This window comes from Scyliorhinus torazame, chromosome 12, assembly GCF_047496885.1.
Source record: "Scyliorhinus torazame isolate Kashiwa2021f chromosome 12, sScyTor2.1, whole genome shotgun sequence".
Taxonomy (NCBI): domain Eukaryota; kingdom Metazoa; phylum Chordata; class Chondrichthyes; order Carcharhiniformes; family Scyliorhinidae; genus Scyliorhinus; species Scyliorhinus torazame.
Window position 1 is genome coordinate 96,553,044 of NC_092718.1, and position 19,102 is coordinate 96,572,145.

General features: G+C 49.7%; 1 protein-coding gene across 1 annotated transcript in view; it reads right to left on the reverse strand.

Moving 5' to 3' along the window:
• The window catches only part of LOC140386581 (cobalamin binding intrinsic factor-like), a 94,938-nt gene extending 79,281 nt beyond the window's left edge, over positions 1-15,657 (reverse strand). Inside the window, exons 1-2 of the mRNA XM_072469026.1 lie at positions 15,565-15,657; positions 4,632-4,808 (exon numbers count right to left, since the gene is read on the reverse strand). Coding sequence (XP_072325127.1) covers positions 4,632-4,808; positions 15,565-15,631 — 244 coding nt within the window. The 5' untranslated portion in view covers positions 15,632-15,657. The remainder of the gene's footprint in view (positions 1-4,631; positions 4,809-15,564) is intronic.
• Between the last annotated feature and the right edge of the window lie 3,445 nt (positions 15,658-19,102).

A 19,102-nucleotide genomic window follows, 5' to 3' on the forward strand; every position in this document is an offset into this window, starting at 1 on the left:
TTCTTGAAGCAGGTGGGAACCTCGGAAAAGAGTAAGGAGAGGTTGACGATGTCCGCAAACTCATCTGCCAGTTGGTCCACGCAGGATCTGAGTGCACGACCAGGGACCCTGTCAGGACCCATCGCTTTCCGAGGGTTCACTTTCAAGAAGGCCAATCTGACTTCGGAAGCTGTGATGGTAGGTATGGGTGTGCCCGAGGCTACTGGGGTAATTGACAACGGTTTGAGGGTTTCCTGCTCAAATCAAGCATGGAATGCATTGAGTTAATCGGGGAGGGGTGTGCTGCTGCCAGAGATTCTACTCAGCTACTCAGGACAGAAGTATTGGGGTTACAGATGCAGAAATCATTGAACCTTGTAACAGGGGGTAAGCAGAGCATTTAAAAAAAACTCACTGGGGTTCTTATCCAGAGAAAGAGAGAATTCAAAAGGAGGGAATATTTGTTAAACACACTGACACACACATACTGTGAAGAATGTAGGAATTTCAGATATATATTGTGTTACATGTATCTGGTGCGGTAATGGTTTTAAAAATCCTGGTTTGAAAGACTTAGCGGCTCCAGAGGTGCAATTAAAGCATAAAAAAATGGAAACCATCATTTATTCTAACCATGTATATTGTTTACCTAATGTAGGGCTAACAGAGTTTTATTTCTGTGACAAGGTTCACTGGGAGTAGATAATTTGGCCTTAGTAAGATGATATGCGAGGTCTTGCACTTTGGAAAAAAGAATAGAGGCGTGGACTATTTTCTAAATGGTGACAAAATTCATAATGCTGAAGTGCAAAGGGACTTGGGAGTCCTAGTCCAGGATTCTCTAAAGGTAAACTTGCAGGTTGAGTCCGTAATTAAGAAAGCAAATGCAATGTTGTCATTCATCTCAAGAGGCTTGGAATATAAAAGCAGGGATGTACTTCTGAAGCTTTATAAAGCATTAGTCAGGCCCCATTTAGAATACTGTGAGCAATTTTGGGCCCCACACCTCAGGAAGGACATACTGGCACTGGAGCGGGTCCAGCGGAGATTCACACGGATGATCCCAGGAATGGTAGGCCTAACATACGATGAACGTCTGGGGATCCTGGGATTATATTCATTGCAGTTTAGGAGGTTGAGGGGAGATCTAATAGAAACTTACAAGATAATGAATGGCTTAGATAGGGTGGATGTAGGGAAGTTGTTTCCATTAACAGGGGAGACTAGGACCCGGGGGCACAGCCTTAGAATAAAAGGGAGTCACTTTAGAACAGAGATGAGGAGATATTTCTTCAGCCAGAGAGTGGTGGGTCTGTGGAATTCGTTGCCACAGAGGGCGGTGGAGGCCGGGACGTTGAGTGTCTTTAAGACAGAAGTTGATAAATTCTTGATTTCTCGAGGAATTAAGGGCTATGGAGAGAGAGCGGGTAAATGGAGTTGAAATCAGCCATGATTGATTGGTGGAGTGGACTCGATGGGCCGAATGGCCTTACTTCCACTCCTATGTCTTATGGTCTTATGGTCTTATGGATATAGTTAATGGTAGGAGTCAGGTGTTGAGTTTCAGTTCAGTTTAGATTAGATGTGAATAAACATTTTTTTGCCAAATGCTGGAAAGCTAAATAGTAGCTTGACACAGGCAAGAATCTGCAAGCTAGTTTCTGAAGGATCTCTCTTTCTCAAAACAGTTTATCCAAGACATATCAATAAAGCAAGTACTCCTGGGTCTGCTATCTGGATTTAAAAGTGGATTTTGACCTGAGATGGGTTTTGCCTGAGTGGAGATAAAAGATAGCAATTACGAGTTAGTGTTTCATTGTCATTGTTAAGCATTGTTTGACTGGTAATTGTAAGCTATTTTCTTGTACGATGTTAAAGTTATTTTAATCCTATGTTAGCAATAAAGTTTATTTTAATGTACCATATCCCAATGTGTGCGAGGAGTCACTCTTGGTGTGAAGTATCCTATCCTCACAGTTTTATAAATAAATAAAATATTGAGTTTCTGTCTGATATCCTAGCAACTGTTGGGGTCTGGTCCAGGATCGCAACAACACACACACTCACAAAAACACACTCAGTCACATTCATACTCACACACAAATTGACTCACACTTAAACACACACTATACACACATACACCGACACACACTTTCACACACACTATATACACACACAGACTTACATACAATCACAGACTGGCACACTTCACACACACTTAGACACATACTACTGTTAGGATATTGTCTGTCTGTCCTGCGTTCTCTTTTAATGCCCGCCCTGCTGTCTGTTCTAATTGACCTTCTTCAGGGTAGCTGCTACCAAGTTACTGCACCCATGGAATTTCTGTTTAAATTGTCGTCTTTGGACACTGGGAAAAATCCCTTTGCAGATGGACTGGTCCGAAAACATCCCCTTTAGGTTCTGTGGCAGAATCTGTGATGTCGTTTGATAAACTTGACAAGCAGCCAATCGGTGTAAGTGGAATTTTCAATGTCCTCCTCCTGGGGCCTGTGGTTGGTTGATGCCAGTCAGTCACTTTCAGGGAAGGAAGTGGGTCTTCTGGAGAGTGTTATTTTTAGTTCAGTTCTGTGTGGGTAGCCAGCGAGCAAGCATCCTGAGGACTGCCTCTCTCCTTCTCGCTCTCTCTCTCTGCTGTACGATTTTAAAAAGCACCCTAGCAAAATATGTGAAGACTTTCCTGTTTAAAGGGACACATACCGCCAACAGGACTGGGAAAGAGATCTGGAGTTGAAAATACAAGTTTTCCCAAAGATCAGTAACCTTTAAACTGTGTGTGTCAGGCTCTGGGAAGAGCAAAGGAATTAAGGCTTAAAGTGGGAGCATTTGTGATAAAGCCGCCAGAGTCATATACAGGAATCAGGCCACTAAAGAAAAACTGCGAAACTCCAGGATCAGAGCTGCATTGTTCTCACAGGGAGGTGAAAGCTCCATCTAGTGGTAGAAAGGCAGAAGTACACCAACCTGAGCATCCTGTGTACAACACCATCCGCTGGCCGATGACAGGAACTGCACTGATCTGAACGCCCCAGATTTAGCTAAAGAGAGGAATCGCACCGACCTGGAATTCTTAGGTGAAACATCATCTGATGGACGAAGGAAAGAATTGCACCAACCTGAACCTCTCGAGTAAATCTATTTCCCAGAGACTGCAACCACAGTAGTAAAGACTCATCTCAGACCCACCCCTTTAATTCCTATTTTATTTCATTCCTCGCCAACCCATACCTTGTGTCTTGTGTGTGTCTGGGTAGAGGGTGGCATGAGGTCTTGGGATCGGGTAGTCTGGTAGACGGTTATCCTATTATTTCCTTCTAGGTTCATCTTTTCTCCTTTTTATTGATAATGTTTGTTCATGTTTTACTTATAAATCTGTTGTCTGTAACTGATTGGAGCAGTCAAGGGGTTAATGATCTTCGGAAAATACGAATTATTGGTTAATTTACTTCTGGAGCTCCGGGGTCTCTGGGGATAGATTTGACTGCCCACTTGCCCAGGGTGTCGTAAAACTACACCCACACGAACTACACTCACACACTTGCACTCACACAGGCTACATACACACACACTTACACACTCACACACAAGGGGCTAGTTTAGCACAGGGCTAAATCGCTGGCTTTCAAAGCAGACCAAGGCAGGCCAGCAGCACGGTTCAATTGCCGTACCAGCACCTGAACAGGCGCCGGAATGTGGCTTCTAGGGGCTTTCCTCAGTAACTTCATTTGAAGCCTACTTGTGACAATAAGCGATTTTCATTTCATTTCATACACACTGACACTCGCATGTGCACACTCACACACATACCCATACACACTGACTCACATTTACACACACACACGCATACACCCATGCCCAAATCACAATCACACACATACACTTGTGCACCACATGCATACACACTTACACACTGACACACAGGCTTATGAACTGACACACATACTGCATGCATTCACACTCACAAGCTTACACGCACACTCTTATACGCACATACTGACACACGCACACTTAGACACTGACTCACATGCATTACTTATTCACACATTTACACATTGATATACAAACTTACATACACACAGAAACTCACTCATACACTCAAATACACTCCCACACACTACAAACTAAATCACTTACACACATACACACACATTCACAGATGCACACTCAAACACATGCATACACAAATTCACATTCACACACACTTACTCATGTACTCACACACACTCTCTCACACACACAGTCAAGCAATTACACAGACAGACACTTTTACACATGACACATACTACAAAACACTCTCACACTCACTCGAACTCAACCAATTACATACACAGAAACTCTTACACTGACTCGCACTTTCACAGACAGACACATGCACGTGGTGGCATAATGGTATTGTCACTGGATTAGTATTCCAGAGACGCAGGGTAATGCAGGTTTGAATCCTGCCACGGCAGATGATGAAATTTGAATTCAATAAAAAATTGACGTCCTTGAAACCTGTGTCGGTTGTTGTAAAAACCCATTACCTGCCACGCACTCAGCTCAACAGCAACAGATTCTGGCCTGGCCAGTGAAGCCCACATCCCAGGAAAGATGAAGAAAAAGAAACACTCACGCACACGCCTTCCTACCATTCTTTATTACATTCTCTTTCAGCTGTCCCAGTATCTGCTCCTCTCTGGCCCGGTCGTGCTGACTTGCCAACTGTAGAGCGATGAGTGCACTGGGTTCTGGGAGTGTCTCCTCCATGGACCTCAGCATTGCTCGGAGGAAGGAGGTGATTAGGCTGCGCCCCTGGACTGGAGTTCCTGAAAGAAAGGGAAGCCTGTCATTTCTACAGCATCTTTTGCCATCGCAATGTGCTTAATGGCTAGAAACCATCTTTACTCAGACTGTTCACGGCTGTAACGGAGCCGGGCATGTTCAGACTATCCTGATAACCGATCAGTTCTGACATTGTTCTGGTAACCCCTTCCCGCACAACCTTGCCCACCATCTTTCCCACGATCCCGCAACTTGAACCCCGAGGTCAGGCTCGGAGAAGTGGTCTCTCGTTCCCCAGAGTCCGCCAATGTTTCCTGAGGCTGTCCCGTCTGAGAGTTAGCTAAATCCGCGGAAGCAAGTTAGGTCTGCTGCTTAAGCATATTAGAAATATTGTGAAGACTCGAGCCACCATCTTCAGTTCCTTCCGTGGCCCTCCACCCCCCTGTTGCTAACTACCTGACCAGCTCTCGGGCAATGGTCTGAGATTTAAGTCAGTCCATTCATAGCACAGTCCACCCTCAGATGAGGGTGGGTCTCCAACAAGGCACCCGACAAGCGATGACCACAAAAAAAAGGAGCAGGAGGCGACGGTTCGGTCCCTTCAACCTGCTCCCCCCATTCAATCAAGGTTGACTTTCTACCTCATGTCCACTTTACCCTCAGCACCCAGAGAACGATCAATCTCAGTCCTGAATATATTCATTGACAGAGTCTGCACAACCCTCTGGGGTGGAGAATTCCAAAGATTCAAACCCCACCCCCTACGAGTGAGGAACCGCCTCCTCATCTCAGTCCAAAATGGCCAACCAAATATCCCGAGACTGTGGCCCTACCCCCTCATCACCCCTCCTCCCACTCCGTTCGAGACTCTCCAGCCAGTAAATGGTGGGGGGGCTTGAGATGATGGAATAACCTGTCAGAGGCATCCCTTTCAAAGTCTTCTGAGAACGTGAAAGTTTCAAATGAAATGGCCTCCAATTTTTTGAAATTCCAGTCAGTATAGGCCCAGTGGACACAATCTTCCCCCTCCATAGAAACATCCCCTCAGCCAGGAAGTAGTCTAGTGAGTGTTCATTGACCTCCCAAAACCCCAACCCCCACCCTTCCACATGGACTTTTAAGGTAAGTATATCCTCCTGCGGGTAAGGGGTGGGGGTGGGGGGGTGGGGGGGATCAAAACTGTACACCCTACTCCAGGTCCCTTCTCACCAAAGCCCTGTACAGCTGGAGTGAGACTTCCTGACACCCCTACTCCAATGCCCATGCAATCATTCATCCCCATGGCTGCTCCAGCAAGGTCCAGGACATTGTGTAGGTTCAACACCTCCCTCCCCCATTGTGTGATCTAATGTTCTGCTCCAGCACAATCCAGGAATATCTCTCCCCTGCACTGGGCTGACTGCCAGGGAGGTGGGGGTAGGACTGAGTGATCGACACACTGATGAATGCTGAGCCCACTAGTAAAGGTAAGATGGCCAAATGTTGGAAAATATGAACTAAAAACAAGAAATGTTGGGGAAACCCAGCAGGCCCGGCAGCATCTGTGGCGAGAGAAACAGTTAACGTTTCGAGTCCGGACAACTCTTCCTCAGAGCTGAAGAGAGGGGGGGGGGGGAGGGGGGGAGTTTGGTGGGTGTTCCAAGGGTTAAGAGAGGATGGAGCAGGTAGAGCAAAGTGGAAGATCAGGACTAGGTGGCAGCTCAGGAGAGATTTGACAAAGATGCCATGGGCACACGGTAAAGGAAGTTTTAATGGCAGCATTGAAGACTAAAGTAAGGTGCTGATAGCGACTTAAAGGGTAGACATTAAACAGCCTCCGGACTTAACACTGGGTTTAATAACTTCAGAATATGAACTCTCTCCTCCATCTTGACTCCTCCATTTTTTTAACCCAGTATTTCTGTGCCAACGCACGAGGTGGGGGTGGTATCCCCCCCCCCCCAACACCACCAGGGCCGGTGTTCAATTGTTCCTAAATTTTGCTTTCACACAGCGCGTGAACAGAGGCCTGAACAATCCCTTATCTAATCCAGGGGCTGGTTTAGCACATGGCTAAATCGCTGGCTTTGAAAGCAGACCAAGGCAGGCCAGCAGCACGGTTCAATTCCCGTACCAGCCTCCCTGAACAGGTGCTGGAATATGGTGACTAGGGGCTTTTCACAGTAACTTCATTTGAAGCCTACTTGTGACAATAAGCGATTTTCATTTCATTTTTCCATTTCCATATCACTCCCCTCAGCCTGGCTAAACTTGTTCTGTCACTCAACAAATTCTCCTTGAACTTGTCTCACTTCCTCCAAATAAAATGTATGGCTATGGGTAGCCATGGGCGCCAGTTATCCCTGTCTTTTTGTGGGATATGTGGAACACTTCTCGTCCCGGTCTTACTCTGGCCCCCTCCCACCAAGTCTTTATCCGTTACAATGAAGGCTGTATCGGTGCCACCTCATTCTCTTGCCCGGACCTAGAAAGATTTATTAATCTGGCTTCCAATTTCCACCCCTCTCCCACTTCCACATGGTCCATCTCCAGCACTTCCCTTCCTTCACCTCTTGCCTCAATTTCCACTGATTGACTGACCACCAATATTCATTACAAACCCACAAATTCCCACAGTTACCTGGACTACAGCTCCTCACACCCCACTTCCTTTAAGGACTCCATCCCATTCTCCTGGTTTCTCCATCTCCGTCGCATCTGTACCGATGATGCCTCTTTCCAAGACGGCACTTCTTGCATGTCGGCCTTTTTCTTCAACCGAGATACCACCCCATCACCTCCCCCACCACACACACACACACACACTCTGGTTGCTGAGGGCCAGTTTAGCTCACTTGACTAGACAGCTGGAGCGAAATTCTCCTACCCGCCCGCCACATTTCTGTCCCGACCGGCCGGCGGGAGTCTCCGTAACACCGGCCGGTCAATGGGGTTTCCCATTGTGGGGCAGCCCCACGCCGTCGGGAAACCCCTGGGCGCCGGCAAAACGGAGACTCCCGCCGGCGGAGAATGACGCCCCTGGTTCGTGATGCAGAGCGAGGCCAGCAGCGCGGGTTCAATTTCCGTACCGGCTAAGGTTATTCACGAAAGCCCGGCCTTCTCAACCTTATCCCTCGTCTGAGGTGTGGTGATCCTCAGGTTAAATCACCACCAGTCAGCTCTCCCCCCTCAAAGGGAAAAGCAGAGTATGGTCATCTGGGGCGATGGCAAATTTACATTGATCTTACTCTGGTTGACAGTGTAAGTACACCGAGCCCGACACACCACCTGCACATCAGCCCTCAGCCCCACCCTCCCCTCAGGCATAACCCCCATTAGGACCACGGGAAAACCAATATCGATCTCCCCATGGGACTCATGGAGTATGCATTCCGAGGGAGGGGGTGGAGGCCACCCAGCTGGAGCTGGTTAAAGACCTACACATTAAAACCGGCCCAAGCAGGACTTGGAGTTGTGGAGAGAGTTACTGCCGTGAGCGGAGTATTGTACTTGGTTCAATAAATCCTTGTTCCTCCACCGCTGGCTTCCTCAAGTTAATAACCAACACCCCCAGAATAATTGCATGGACCCCCTTGTCCTCACCTTTCAACCCACCAGACTCCGCAATCAAAGGATCATCCTCCGCCATTCCTGCAAAACATGTCTTTCCCACACCATTCCAATGCCAGAATTCCACAGGGAGTGCATCCACCGAGACACCCTGGTTCACTGCTCTATCACCACACAGCTCTTAACTCCCATCTCAAGGCAACCTTGCTCACAATCGCAGAAGCTGTGAGGAATACTGTGAAAGCCTGGGAAGGAATGGGGAGGAGATTTACTGCAATGATCCCAGGGCTGAGGGAATTCAAATCAGAGTGAGAGACTAGCCAAAAACAGTTGGCATTACTACAACAACATTCCTGACCACCAGATGCCTCAAGGAACTTTGCAGGCAATGAAATACGTTTTCGAGTGAATTCCCTGCTGTTGCATAGAAAACACAACAACCAATTCCCACACACCAAGATCCCCAAAACCCAATATTGACATTCAACAAGAGCAACAGTTTTTGTGACATTTGTTCAGGACACCACGAGGTTTTTTTCAAAACGCTCATTATTGGGTCATCAAATTCCAACTGAGAGGGAAGAGGCGATCTGACAGTGCAGCACTCGCTCAGTACTGACCCTCTGACAGTGCAGCATCCCTCAGTACTGACCCTCTGACAGTGCAGCACTCGCTCAGTACTGACCCTCTGACAGTGCAGCATCCCTCAGTACTGACCCTCTGACAGTGCAGCATCCCTCAGTACTGACCCTCTGACAGTGCAGCACTCGCTCAGTACTGACCCTCTGACAGTGCAGCATCCCTCAGTACTGACCCTCTGACAGTGCAGCACTCCCTCAGTACTGACCCTCTGACAGTGCAGCATCCCTCAGTACTGACCCTCTGACAGTGCAGCACTCGCTCAGTACTGACCCTCTGACAGTGCAGCATCCCTCAGTACTGACCCTCTGACAGTGCAGCATCACTCAGTACTGACCCTCTGACAGTGCAGCATCCCTCCGTACTGACCCTCTGACAGTGCAGCACTCCCTCAGTACTGACCCTCTGACAGTGCAGCATCCCTCAGTACTGACCTCTGACAGTGCAGCACTCCCTCAGTACTGACCCTCTGGCAGTGCAGCATCCCTCAGTACTGACCCTCTGACAGTGCAGCACTCCCTCAGTACTGACCCTCTGACAGTGCAGCACTCCCTCAGAACTGACCCTCTGACAGTGCAGCACTCCCTCAGGACTGACCCTCTGACAGTGCAACACTCCCTCAATACTGACCCTCTGACAGTGCAGCACTCCCTCAGTACTGACACACTGACAGTGCAACACTCCCTCAGTACTGACCCTCTGACAGTGCAGCACTCTCTCAGTACTGACCCTCTGACAGTGCAACGCTCCCTCAGTACTGACCCTCTGACAGTGCAGCATCCCTCAGTACTGACCCTCTGACAGTGCAGCATCCCTCAGTACTGACCCTCTGACAGTGCAGCACTCCCTCAGTACTGACCCTCTGACAGTGCAGCATCCCTCAGTACTGACCCTCTGACAGTGCAGCACTCCCTCAGTACCGACCCTCTGACAGTGCTGCATCCCTCAGTACTGACCCTCTGACAGTGCAGCACTCCCTCAGTACAGACCCTCTGACAGTGCAGCACTCCCTCAGTACTGACCCTCTGACAGTGCAGCACTCCCTCAGCACTGACCCTGTGACAGTGCAGCACTCCCTCAGTACAGACCCTCTGACAGTGCAGCATCCCTCATTACTGACCCTCTGACAGTGTAGCATCCCTCATTACTGACCCTCTGACAGTAGTGCACTCCCTCAGTACAGACCCTCTGACGGTGCAGCGCTCCCTCAGTACTGACCCTCTGACAGTGCAGCACACCCTCAGTACTGACCCTGTGACAGTGCAGCACTCCCTCAGTACAGACCCTCTGACAGTGCAGCATCCCTCATTACTGACCCTCTGACAGTGCAGCATCCCTCATTACTGACCCTCTGACAGTGTAGCATCCCTCATTACTGACCCTCTGACAGTAGTGCACTCCCTCAGTACAGACCCTCTGACAGTGCAGCATCCCTCATTACTGACCCTCTGGCGGTGCTGCACTCCCTCAGTACTGACCCTCTGACAGTGCAGCATCCCTCAGTACAGAACCTCTGACAGTGCAACGCTCCCTCAGTGCTGACCCTCTGACAGTGCAGCATCCCTCAGTACTGACCCTCTGAAGTGCAGCATCCCTCAGTACTGACACTCTGACAGTGCAACGCTCCCTCAGTACTGACCCTCTGACAGTGCAGCATCCCTCAGTGCTGACCCTCTGACAGTGCAGCAGCCCTCAGTACTGACCCTCTGACAGCGCAGCACTCCCTCAGTACTGACCCTCTGACAGTGCAGTGCTCCCGCAGTGCTGACCATCTGACAGTGCAGCATCCCTCAGTACTGACCCTCTGACAGTGCAGCATCCCTCATTACTGACCCTCTGACAGTGTAGCATCCCTCATTACTGACCCTCTGACAGTAGTGCACTCCCTCAGTACAGACCCTCTGACAGTGCAGCATCCCTCATTACTGACCCTCTGGCGGTGCTGCACTCCCTCAGTACTGACCCTCTGACAGTGCAGCATCCCTCAGTACAGACCCTCTGACAGTGCAGCATCCCTCATTACTGACCCTCTGGCGGTGCTGCACTCCCTCAGTGCTGACCCTCTGACAGTGCAGCATCCCTCAGTACTGACCCTCTGGCAGTGCAGCATCCCTCAGTACTGACCCTCCGACAGTGCAGCACTCCCTCAGTACTGACCCTCTGACAGTGCAGCACTCCCTCAGTACTGACCCTCTGACAGTGCAGCACTCTCTCAGTACTGACCCTGTGACAGTGCAGCACTCCCTCAGTACAGTCCCTCTGACAGTGCAGCATCCCTCATTACTGACCCTCTGACAGTGTAGCATCCCTCATTACTGACCCTCTGACAGTAGTGCACTCCCTCAGTACAGACCCTCTGACGGTGCAGCACTCCCTCAGTACTGACCCTCTGACAGTGCAGCACACCCTCAGTACTGACCCTGTGACAGTGCAGCACTCCCTCAGTACAGACCCTCTGACAGTGCAGCATCCCTCATTACTGACCCTCTGACAGTGCAGCATCCCTCATTACTGACCCTCTGACAGTGTAGCATCCCTCATTACTGACCCTCTGAATGTAGTGCACTCCCTCAGTACAGACCCTCTGACAGTGCAGCATCCCTCATTACTGACCCTCTGGCGGTGCTGCACTCCCTCAGTACTGACCCTCTGACAGTGCAGCATCCCTCAGTACAGAACCTCTGACAGTGCAACGCTCCCTCAGTGCTGACCCTCTGACAGTGCAGCATCCCTCAGTACTGACCCTCTGAAGTGCAGCATCCCTCATTACTGACCCTCTGACAGTGCAGCACTCCCAGAGTACTGACCCTCTGACAGTGCAACGCTCCCTCAGTACTGACCCTCTGACAGTGCAGCATCCCTCAGTGCTGACCCTCTGACAGTGCAGCAGCCCTCAGTACTGACCCTCTGACAGCGCAGCACTCCCTCAGTACTGACCCTCTGACAGTGCAGTGCTCCCGCAGTGCTGACCATCTGACAGTGCAGCATCCCTCAGTACTGACCCTCTGACAGTGCAGCATCCCTCATTACTGACCCTTTGACAGTGTAGCATCCCTCATTACTGACCCTCTGACAGTAGTGCACTCCCTCAGTGCAGACCCTCTGACAGTGCAGCATCCCTCATTACTGACCCTCTGGCGGTGCTGCACTCCCTCAGTACTGACCCTCTGACAGTGCAGCATCCCTCAGTACAGAACCTCTGACAGTGCAACGCTCCCTCAGTGCTGACCCTCTGACAGTGCAGCATCCCTCAGTACTGACCCTCTGAAGTGCAGCATCCCTCATTACTGACCCTCTGACAGTGCAGCACTCCCTCAGTACTGACCGTCTGACAGTGCAGCATCCCTCAGTACTGACACTCTGACAGTGCAACGCTCCCTCAGTACTGACCCTCTGACAGTGCAGCATCCCTCAGTGCTGACCCTCTGACAGTGCAGCAGCCCTCAGTACTGACCCTCTGACAGCGCAGCACTCCCTCAGTACTGACCCTCTGACAGTGCAGTGCTCCCGCAGTGCTGACCATCTGACAGTGCAGCATCCCTCAGTACTGACCCTCTGACAGTGCAGCACTTCCTCAGGACTGACCCTCTGACAGTGCAGCACTCCCTCAGTACTGACCCTCTAACAGTGCTGCACTCCCTCAGTACTGACCCTCTAACAGTGCAGCACTCCCTCAGTACTCACCATCTGCCAGTGCAGCTTTCCCTCAGTACTGACCATCTGACAGTGCAGCACTCCCTCAGTACTGACCTCTGACAATGCAGAACTCTCTCAGTATTGGGACTGTGACGGTGCAGCACTCCCTCAGTACTGACCCTCTTGACAATGCAGAACTCTCTCAGTATTGGGCCTGTGATGGTGCAGCACTCCCTCAGTACTGACCCTCTGACAGTGCAGCATTCCCTTAGTACTGACCCTCTAACAGTGCTGCACTCCCTCAGTACTGACCCTCTGACAGTGCAGCACTCCCTCAGTACTGACCCTCTGACAGTGCAGCACTCCCTCAGTACTAACCCTCTGACAGTGCAGCACTCCCTCAGTCCTGACCCTCTGACAATGCAGAACTCTCTCAGTTTTGACCCTGTGACGGTGCAGCACTCCCTCAATCCTGACCCTCTGACAATGCAGAACTCTTTCAGTACTGACCTTCTGACAGTGCAGCACTCCCTCAGTACTGACCCTCTGACAGTGCAGCACTCCCTCAGTACCGACCCTCTGACAGTGCAGCACTCCCTCAGTACTGACCCTCTGACACTGCAGAACTCTCTCAGTCCTGACCCTCTGACAGTGCAGCACTCCCTCAGTACTGACCCTCTGACAGTGCAGTGCTTCCTCAGTACTGTCCCTCTGACAATGCAGAACTCTCTCAGTATTGAACCCGTGACAGTGCAGCACTCCCTCAGACCTGACCCTCTGACACTGCAGAACCCTCTCAGTATTGGGCCTGTGACGGTGCAGCACTCCCTCAGTACTGACCCTCTGACAGTGCAGCACTCCCTTAGTACTGACCCACTAACACTGCTGCACTCCCTCAGTACTGACCCTCAGACAGTGCAGCACTCCCTCAGTACTGACCCTCTGACAGTGCAGTGCTTCCTCAGTACTGACCCTCTGACAATATAGAACTCTCTCAGTATTGACCCTGTGATGGTGCAGCACTCCCTCAACCCTGAACCTCTGACAATGCAGAACACTTTCAGTACTGACCCTCTGACAGTGCAGCACTCCCTCAGTACTGACCCTCTGACAGTGCAGCACTCCCTCAGTACTGACCCTCTGACAGTGCAGTGCTTCCTCAGTACTGTCCCTCTGACAATGCAGAACTCTCTCAGTATTGACCCTGTGATGGTGCAGCACTCCCTCAGTACTGACCCTCTGACAATGCAGAACTCTCCCTGTACTGACCCTCTGACAGTGCAGCACTCCCTCAGTACTGACCCTCTGACAGTGCAGCATTCTCTCAGTGCTGTCCCTCTGACAGTGCAGCATTCCCTCAGCACTGACCCTCTGACAGTGCAGTGCTTCCTCAGTACTGACCCACGGACAGTGCAGCACTCCCTCAGTACTGACCCTCTGACAGTGCTGCACTTCCTCATTACTGACCCTCTGACAGTGCAGCACTCCCTCAGTACTGACCCTCTGACAGTGCAGCACTCCCTCAGTACTGACCCTCTGACAGTGCAGCACTCCCTCAGTACTGACCCTCTGACAGTGCAGCACTCCCTCAGTAGTGACCCTCTGACAATGCAGAATTCTCTCAGTATTGACCCTGTGATAGTGCAGCACTCTCTCAATACTGACTGACAGTGCTCTACTCTCTGAAATCAAATTTTATTGTTGGCCACTATACCCATTACATTCTCAGTCCAAGGCAAAAGTGCCTCTCTTTGAATGATTGCTATGAAGTGTTGATCCTATTCTTCCATCTCGTTGCAATGTGTGACCCTGCATACCTGCCTGAAGTGTCACTCGCCTCCCTCATCCTGTTGGCCACCTTTGTGTCCAGCTGCATCAAGCTGTGCGTGGACCCCCAGTATGCAAACACCAAGTGTCACTACATACTGAGGTTCTACCTGTCCCCGGTGTTACGAAGGATGGGCCTGGCCTCATTGCCGCGGAACGCTCCAAGTAGTTGGACCATACCGTACCTCCTGTCCCTCGTGGAAAAGTTTTTGAAGAAAAACACCTTTGGCCACAAGGCAACGAAGCAGTGGTCAGCACGTAATGTCCTCGAGGCCCTCGGGGAAAAGGAGACCATGAAGGACGTTGGATGGTTCCCTGAGCAGACTGCCAGAGTCATCTGGCAGAACGCCTCAACACCAGAACTTTCAAACAAGCACCAAGACCTAGCTTGGCTGGTGGTGAGAAGGGCCCTCCCTGTCAGATTCTTCATGCACACCCGAAGGCTCTGCGCTAATGCACGCTGCCCTCGGAGTGGCTGTGGGGGAAATGAGACGGTCACACACCTCCTTGTGGAATGTGCCTTTGCAAAGAAGGTCTGGAGAGAGATGCAGTGGTATTTGTCAAGGTTCATCCCGAACAGATCTGTGACACAGGACTCTGTGCTCTACAGACTGTTTCCAGGGACACACACCGAGACAAATATCAACTGCTGCTGGAAGGTCATCAACTCGGTGAAAGACGCTCTTTGGTCTGCCCGAAACTTGCTGATCTTCCAGTGCAAAGAATTGGCCTCGACCGAGTGTTGCAAACTGGCACATTCCAAGGTCCAGGACTACGTGCTGAGGGACGCACTCAAGCTTGGGGCAGCTGCCGCCAAGGCGCAATGGGGAAAGACCACTGTGTAAGGTCTTTCCAGCAAATGTACACCGAGGGGCGGGTAACAGTGTAAACCCCCCTCGGTCTGGGCCACCAACACTCCAATGTATAAAACAAACATGACAATGTAAATATTTAACAAGGAATTGTAATGTAAAGAGTGATATGTGTATAATATCATCAAAATTGAATCGAATGGAAGAAAGTCAAGGCAATGTGTAACTCTAATGGAAATGTACAGTCAAGACAATTTTAAATGTTTCTGTAATGCTTATGATAAATTTTATGAATAAAGTATATTTTTTTGAATAAAAAAAAAGAAAAGTCACTTACCACACTGCTGAGAGAGGTTTGCAGTCAACATGGGCAGTACAAGAATGAGGAGTGTCAGTGTTGACATTGCGTCTCACTGGATCAGGTCATGCTCTGCTCCTCAATATATCCGAGTCGGTTATATATCTAAACCCTGCCCCACCTGACCAAATGCCTGGTGACTCCCATAATGTGGGAGGTCGAAACCAACTTTCACAGGCACTCAAGGTGTCAGGAGACAGTTCCTTTCACTCCTTCTCGCTCTTTTTTAAATTTCTTCTCTCCACCTCCATCTATCTTGTTTACTCTCTCCTGCTTTAATTTCTCTCTCTTTCACTTGTGATGTCCTCGGCTGTCATCCTTTCCTGTCTCACACTCGCTTTCTCCCTGTATCTCTTTTTCCTCCATCTCCCTCACTCTCCCGATCTCCAATTATCTCTCTCACTCTCTCTATCTCCCATTATCTCTCTCTCTCGCTCCCATTATCTCTCATTCTCTATCTCCCATTATTCCTCTCTTTCTCTATCTCTCTCCCGTTATCCCTCCCACTCTCTCTATCTCCCATTATCTCTCTCTCTTTCCCTCGCTCCCATTATCTCTCACTCTTGTTCACCCATTATTCCTCTCATTCTCTCTCTCTCTCCCATCACCCCTCGCACTCACTCTATCTCCCATTACCTCTCTGTCTCTCTCTCTCTTTCTCTGTCTCCCATTGTCTCTCTCTCCCTCCCTTTAACTACCATTATCTCTCACACTCCTTCGATCTCCCATTATCTCTCACGCTCTCTCTCTCTTCCATTACCCCTCTCACTCCATCTCCCATTATCTGTCTGCAACAACGGTGCCGAGGTGGAAGTGGTTGACAGTTTCAATTCCTCATTGTACACATCACCAAATACCTGTCCTGGTCCACCCACGTCGACGCTACCACCAAGAAAGCACAACAGCGCCTATACTTCCTCAAGAAACTAAGGAAATTTACCATGTCCACATTGACTCTTACCAACTTTTACAGATGCATCACAGCCTGGTATGGCAACTTCTCGGCTCAAGACTGCAAGAAACTTCAGAGAGTGGTGAACACCACCCAGTCCATCACACAAACCTGCCTCCCATCCATTGACTCCATCTACACCTCCCACTACCTGGGGAAAGCGGGCAGCATAATCAAAGATCCCTCCCACCCGGCTTACTCACTCTTCCAACTTCTTCCATCGGGCAGGAGACACAGAAGTCTGAGAACACGCACGAACAGACTCAAAAACAGCTTCTTCCCCACTGTCACCAGACTCCTAAACGACCCTCTTATGGACTGACCTGATTAATACTACACTCCTGTATGCCTCACCCGGTGCCAGTGTCTATATTTACATTGTGAACCTTGTGTTGCCCTATCATGTATTTTATTTTAATTTTATTTTCATGTACTAAATGAACTGCTTTTGAGCTGCTTGCGGAAAAATACTTTCACTGTACCTCGGTACTCGTGACAATGAACAAATAAACAAACTGCATTATCTCTCTCTCCCGCTATCTTACATTATCCCTCTCTCACTCTCTCTATCTCCCTTTATCTCTCATTCTCTATCTCCCATTATCCTTCTCACTCCCTCTCTCTCTCTCTCTCTCCCATTATCCCTGTCACTCTATCTCCCATTGCCTCTCTCCCACCCCCTCTGTCTCCCATTATCTCTCTCTCCCCCCTCTGTCATTATTATCTCACTCTCACTCCCTCTGTATCCCATTACCTCTCTCTAACTTTCTCTATCTCCCATTATCTCTCTCTCACTTTCTCTATCTCCCATTATCTCTCTCTCATTATCTCTATTTCCTAAAATCTCTCTCTCCCTCCCTCTAACTCCCATTACCTCTCTCACTCCCTCTATCTCAATTATATGTTCCTCTATCTCTATCTGTCTATCTCGTTCTCTCTCTTGTCTCTCTCTCTCTTTTTCCCATGTCTCTCTTTCTCTCTCTATCACCCATTATTCCTCTCACTCTCTATGTTTCTCTCACTCTCTCTCTTTCCCTTTCTGACCCCCTCTGCCATGAGTCCTGTCTCCCTCTCTCCTTGTATATCCCTATTGCTCTTTCCCATTTCTCTCTCTATCCCTCTATCTGTCCTTTGTTCTCTACCATGTCTCTCTCATTGTTACTGTCACTCAATCTTTCTGCCTTCATGTTTCCAACTCTTGCACTCTCCCAATGTCTCTTTGTCTCTCTGTCTCTCCCTCTCTCATGCTCTTCCATGCATCTCTTTCTCACAATTTCTCTCCCTCTCCCATGTCTCTCTTTCTCGCTCGAGCTCTCTATCACTATCCCTCTTGCTCTCTCCCTCACTGTCCTTTTTATCTCTGTTTCCCTTTCTCCTGCCTCGCTGTTGCCCTGTCCATAAGTTCCTCTCTCTTTCTCTATCTCCAAGGAAAATAACCAATTGGCCTTTTGATTCTTTATCCATCTTCCTGCAACAGTACAGCACCAACAACCACATCACTTGCATCGATTGCCACCTTAAATTGCTTGGCATAATTAGGTGTCACCAATACTAGTGCGCTGGTTAACACAGTTTTCAGATTGTCACATCGTTCCTGACATTCTGATGTACACTGAAATTTCTTGCGCTTGTCAATGGATCAACCACATGTGCGAAAGTTTGGCACAAATTTCCTGTAGAAACCATTAATGCCCAGAGATCTCAGAACTTCTCTCCTCATTGATGGATTTGGAAACTCCCCAACAGCTTCATTTGCACATTCTGCGGAGCCATCTGGCCGTGCCCAATCGTATGGCTTAAGGATGTGATTTGAGATTTTGCAAATTCACTTTGAGCCAAGTTTACCACCAATCCAGCCTCCTTTAGTCAACTGAATAATTCCTTTATATGTTCCAAATGCTCCTTCCACGTGTGACTGAACACCACCAAATCATCAATGTACATTGCACAATTCAGAAATAAAATAGTGGCTTAATCTTTGGAAGGTTGCTGGTGCAGTTTTTGATCCAAACATCAGGTGCTGGATTCTCCAAAAATGGAGCTATGTCCCCACACCGGAGTAAATTCATTTCACTCCAGACTTTCCGAAAAAAATAAAGACCAATTCACTTACCTGCAGGGGGCTGGCAGGAACCTGGGGAGCTTCACGCAGCTTTGGCTGCGGATACGGCCCCCGCACTTCCGATTCCAAATCCGTGTATGCTCACGGCGGCAGCCTCCGGCGGCCGCGCCGAACGTGATTGCGAACTCAGCTGGCGGACCTGAACCAACAAACAAGGTCCCACCGATCTGCCCCGCGCCGGTCCATATGACCCGCCCGATCGCCACCCAGCCGCCTATAAGGCCCCCCTGGTGCTTGATCCGCCGCCCCCCACCAGGGTGGCCGCAGACTGAGTCTGCAGCCACCGCGTGAGAGTGCCGACCGGCCAGACGTGGTTAGAACCACGCCGTCGGGAATTCGGCCCGTCGGGACCGGAGTATTGCTGGGAGGGCCTCTGGCAATGGCTCTCCAGCCTCACCGCGGGGACCAGAGAATCGCAGGAGCGGCGCCAGGCTCAAATCGGG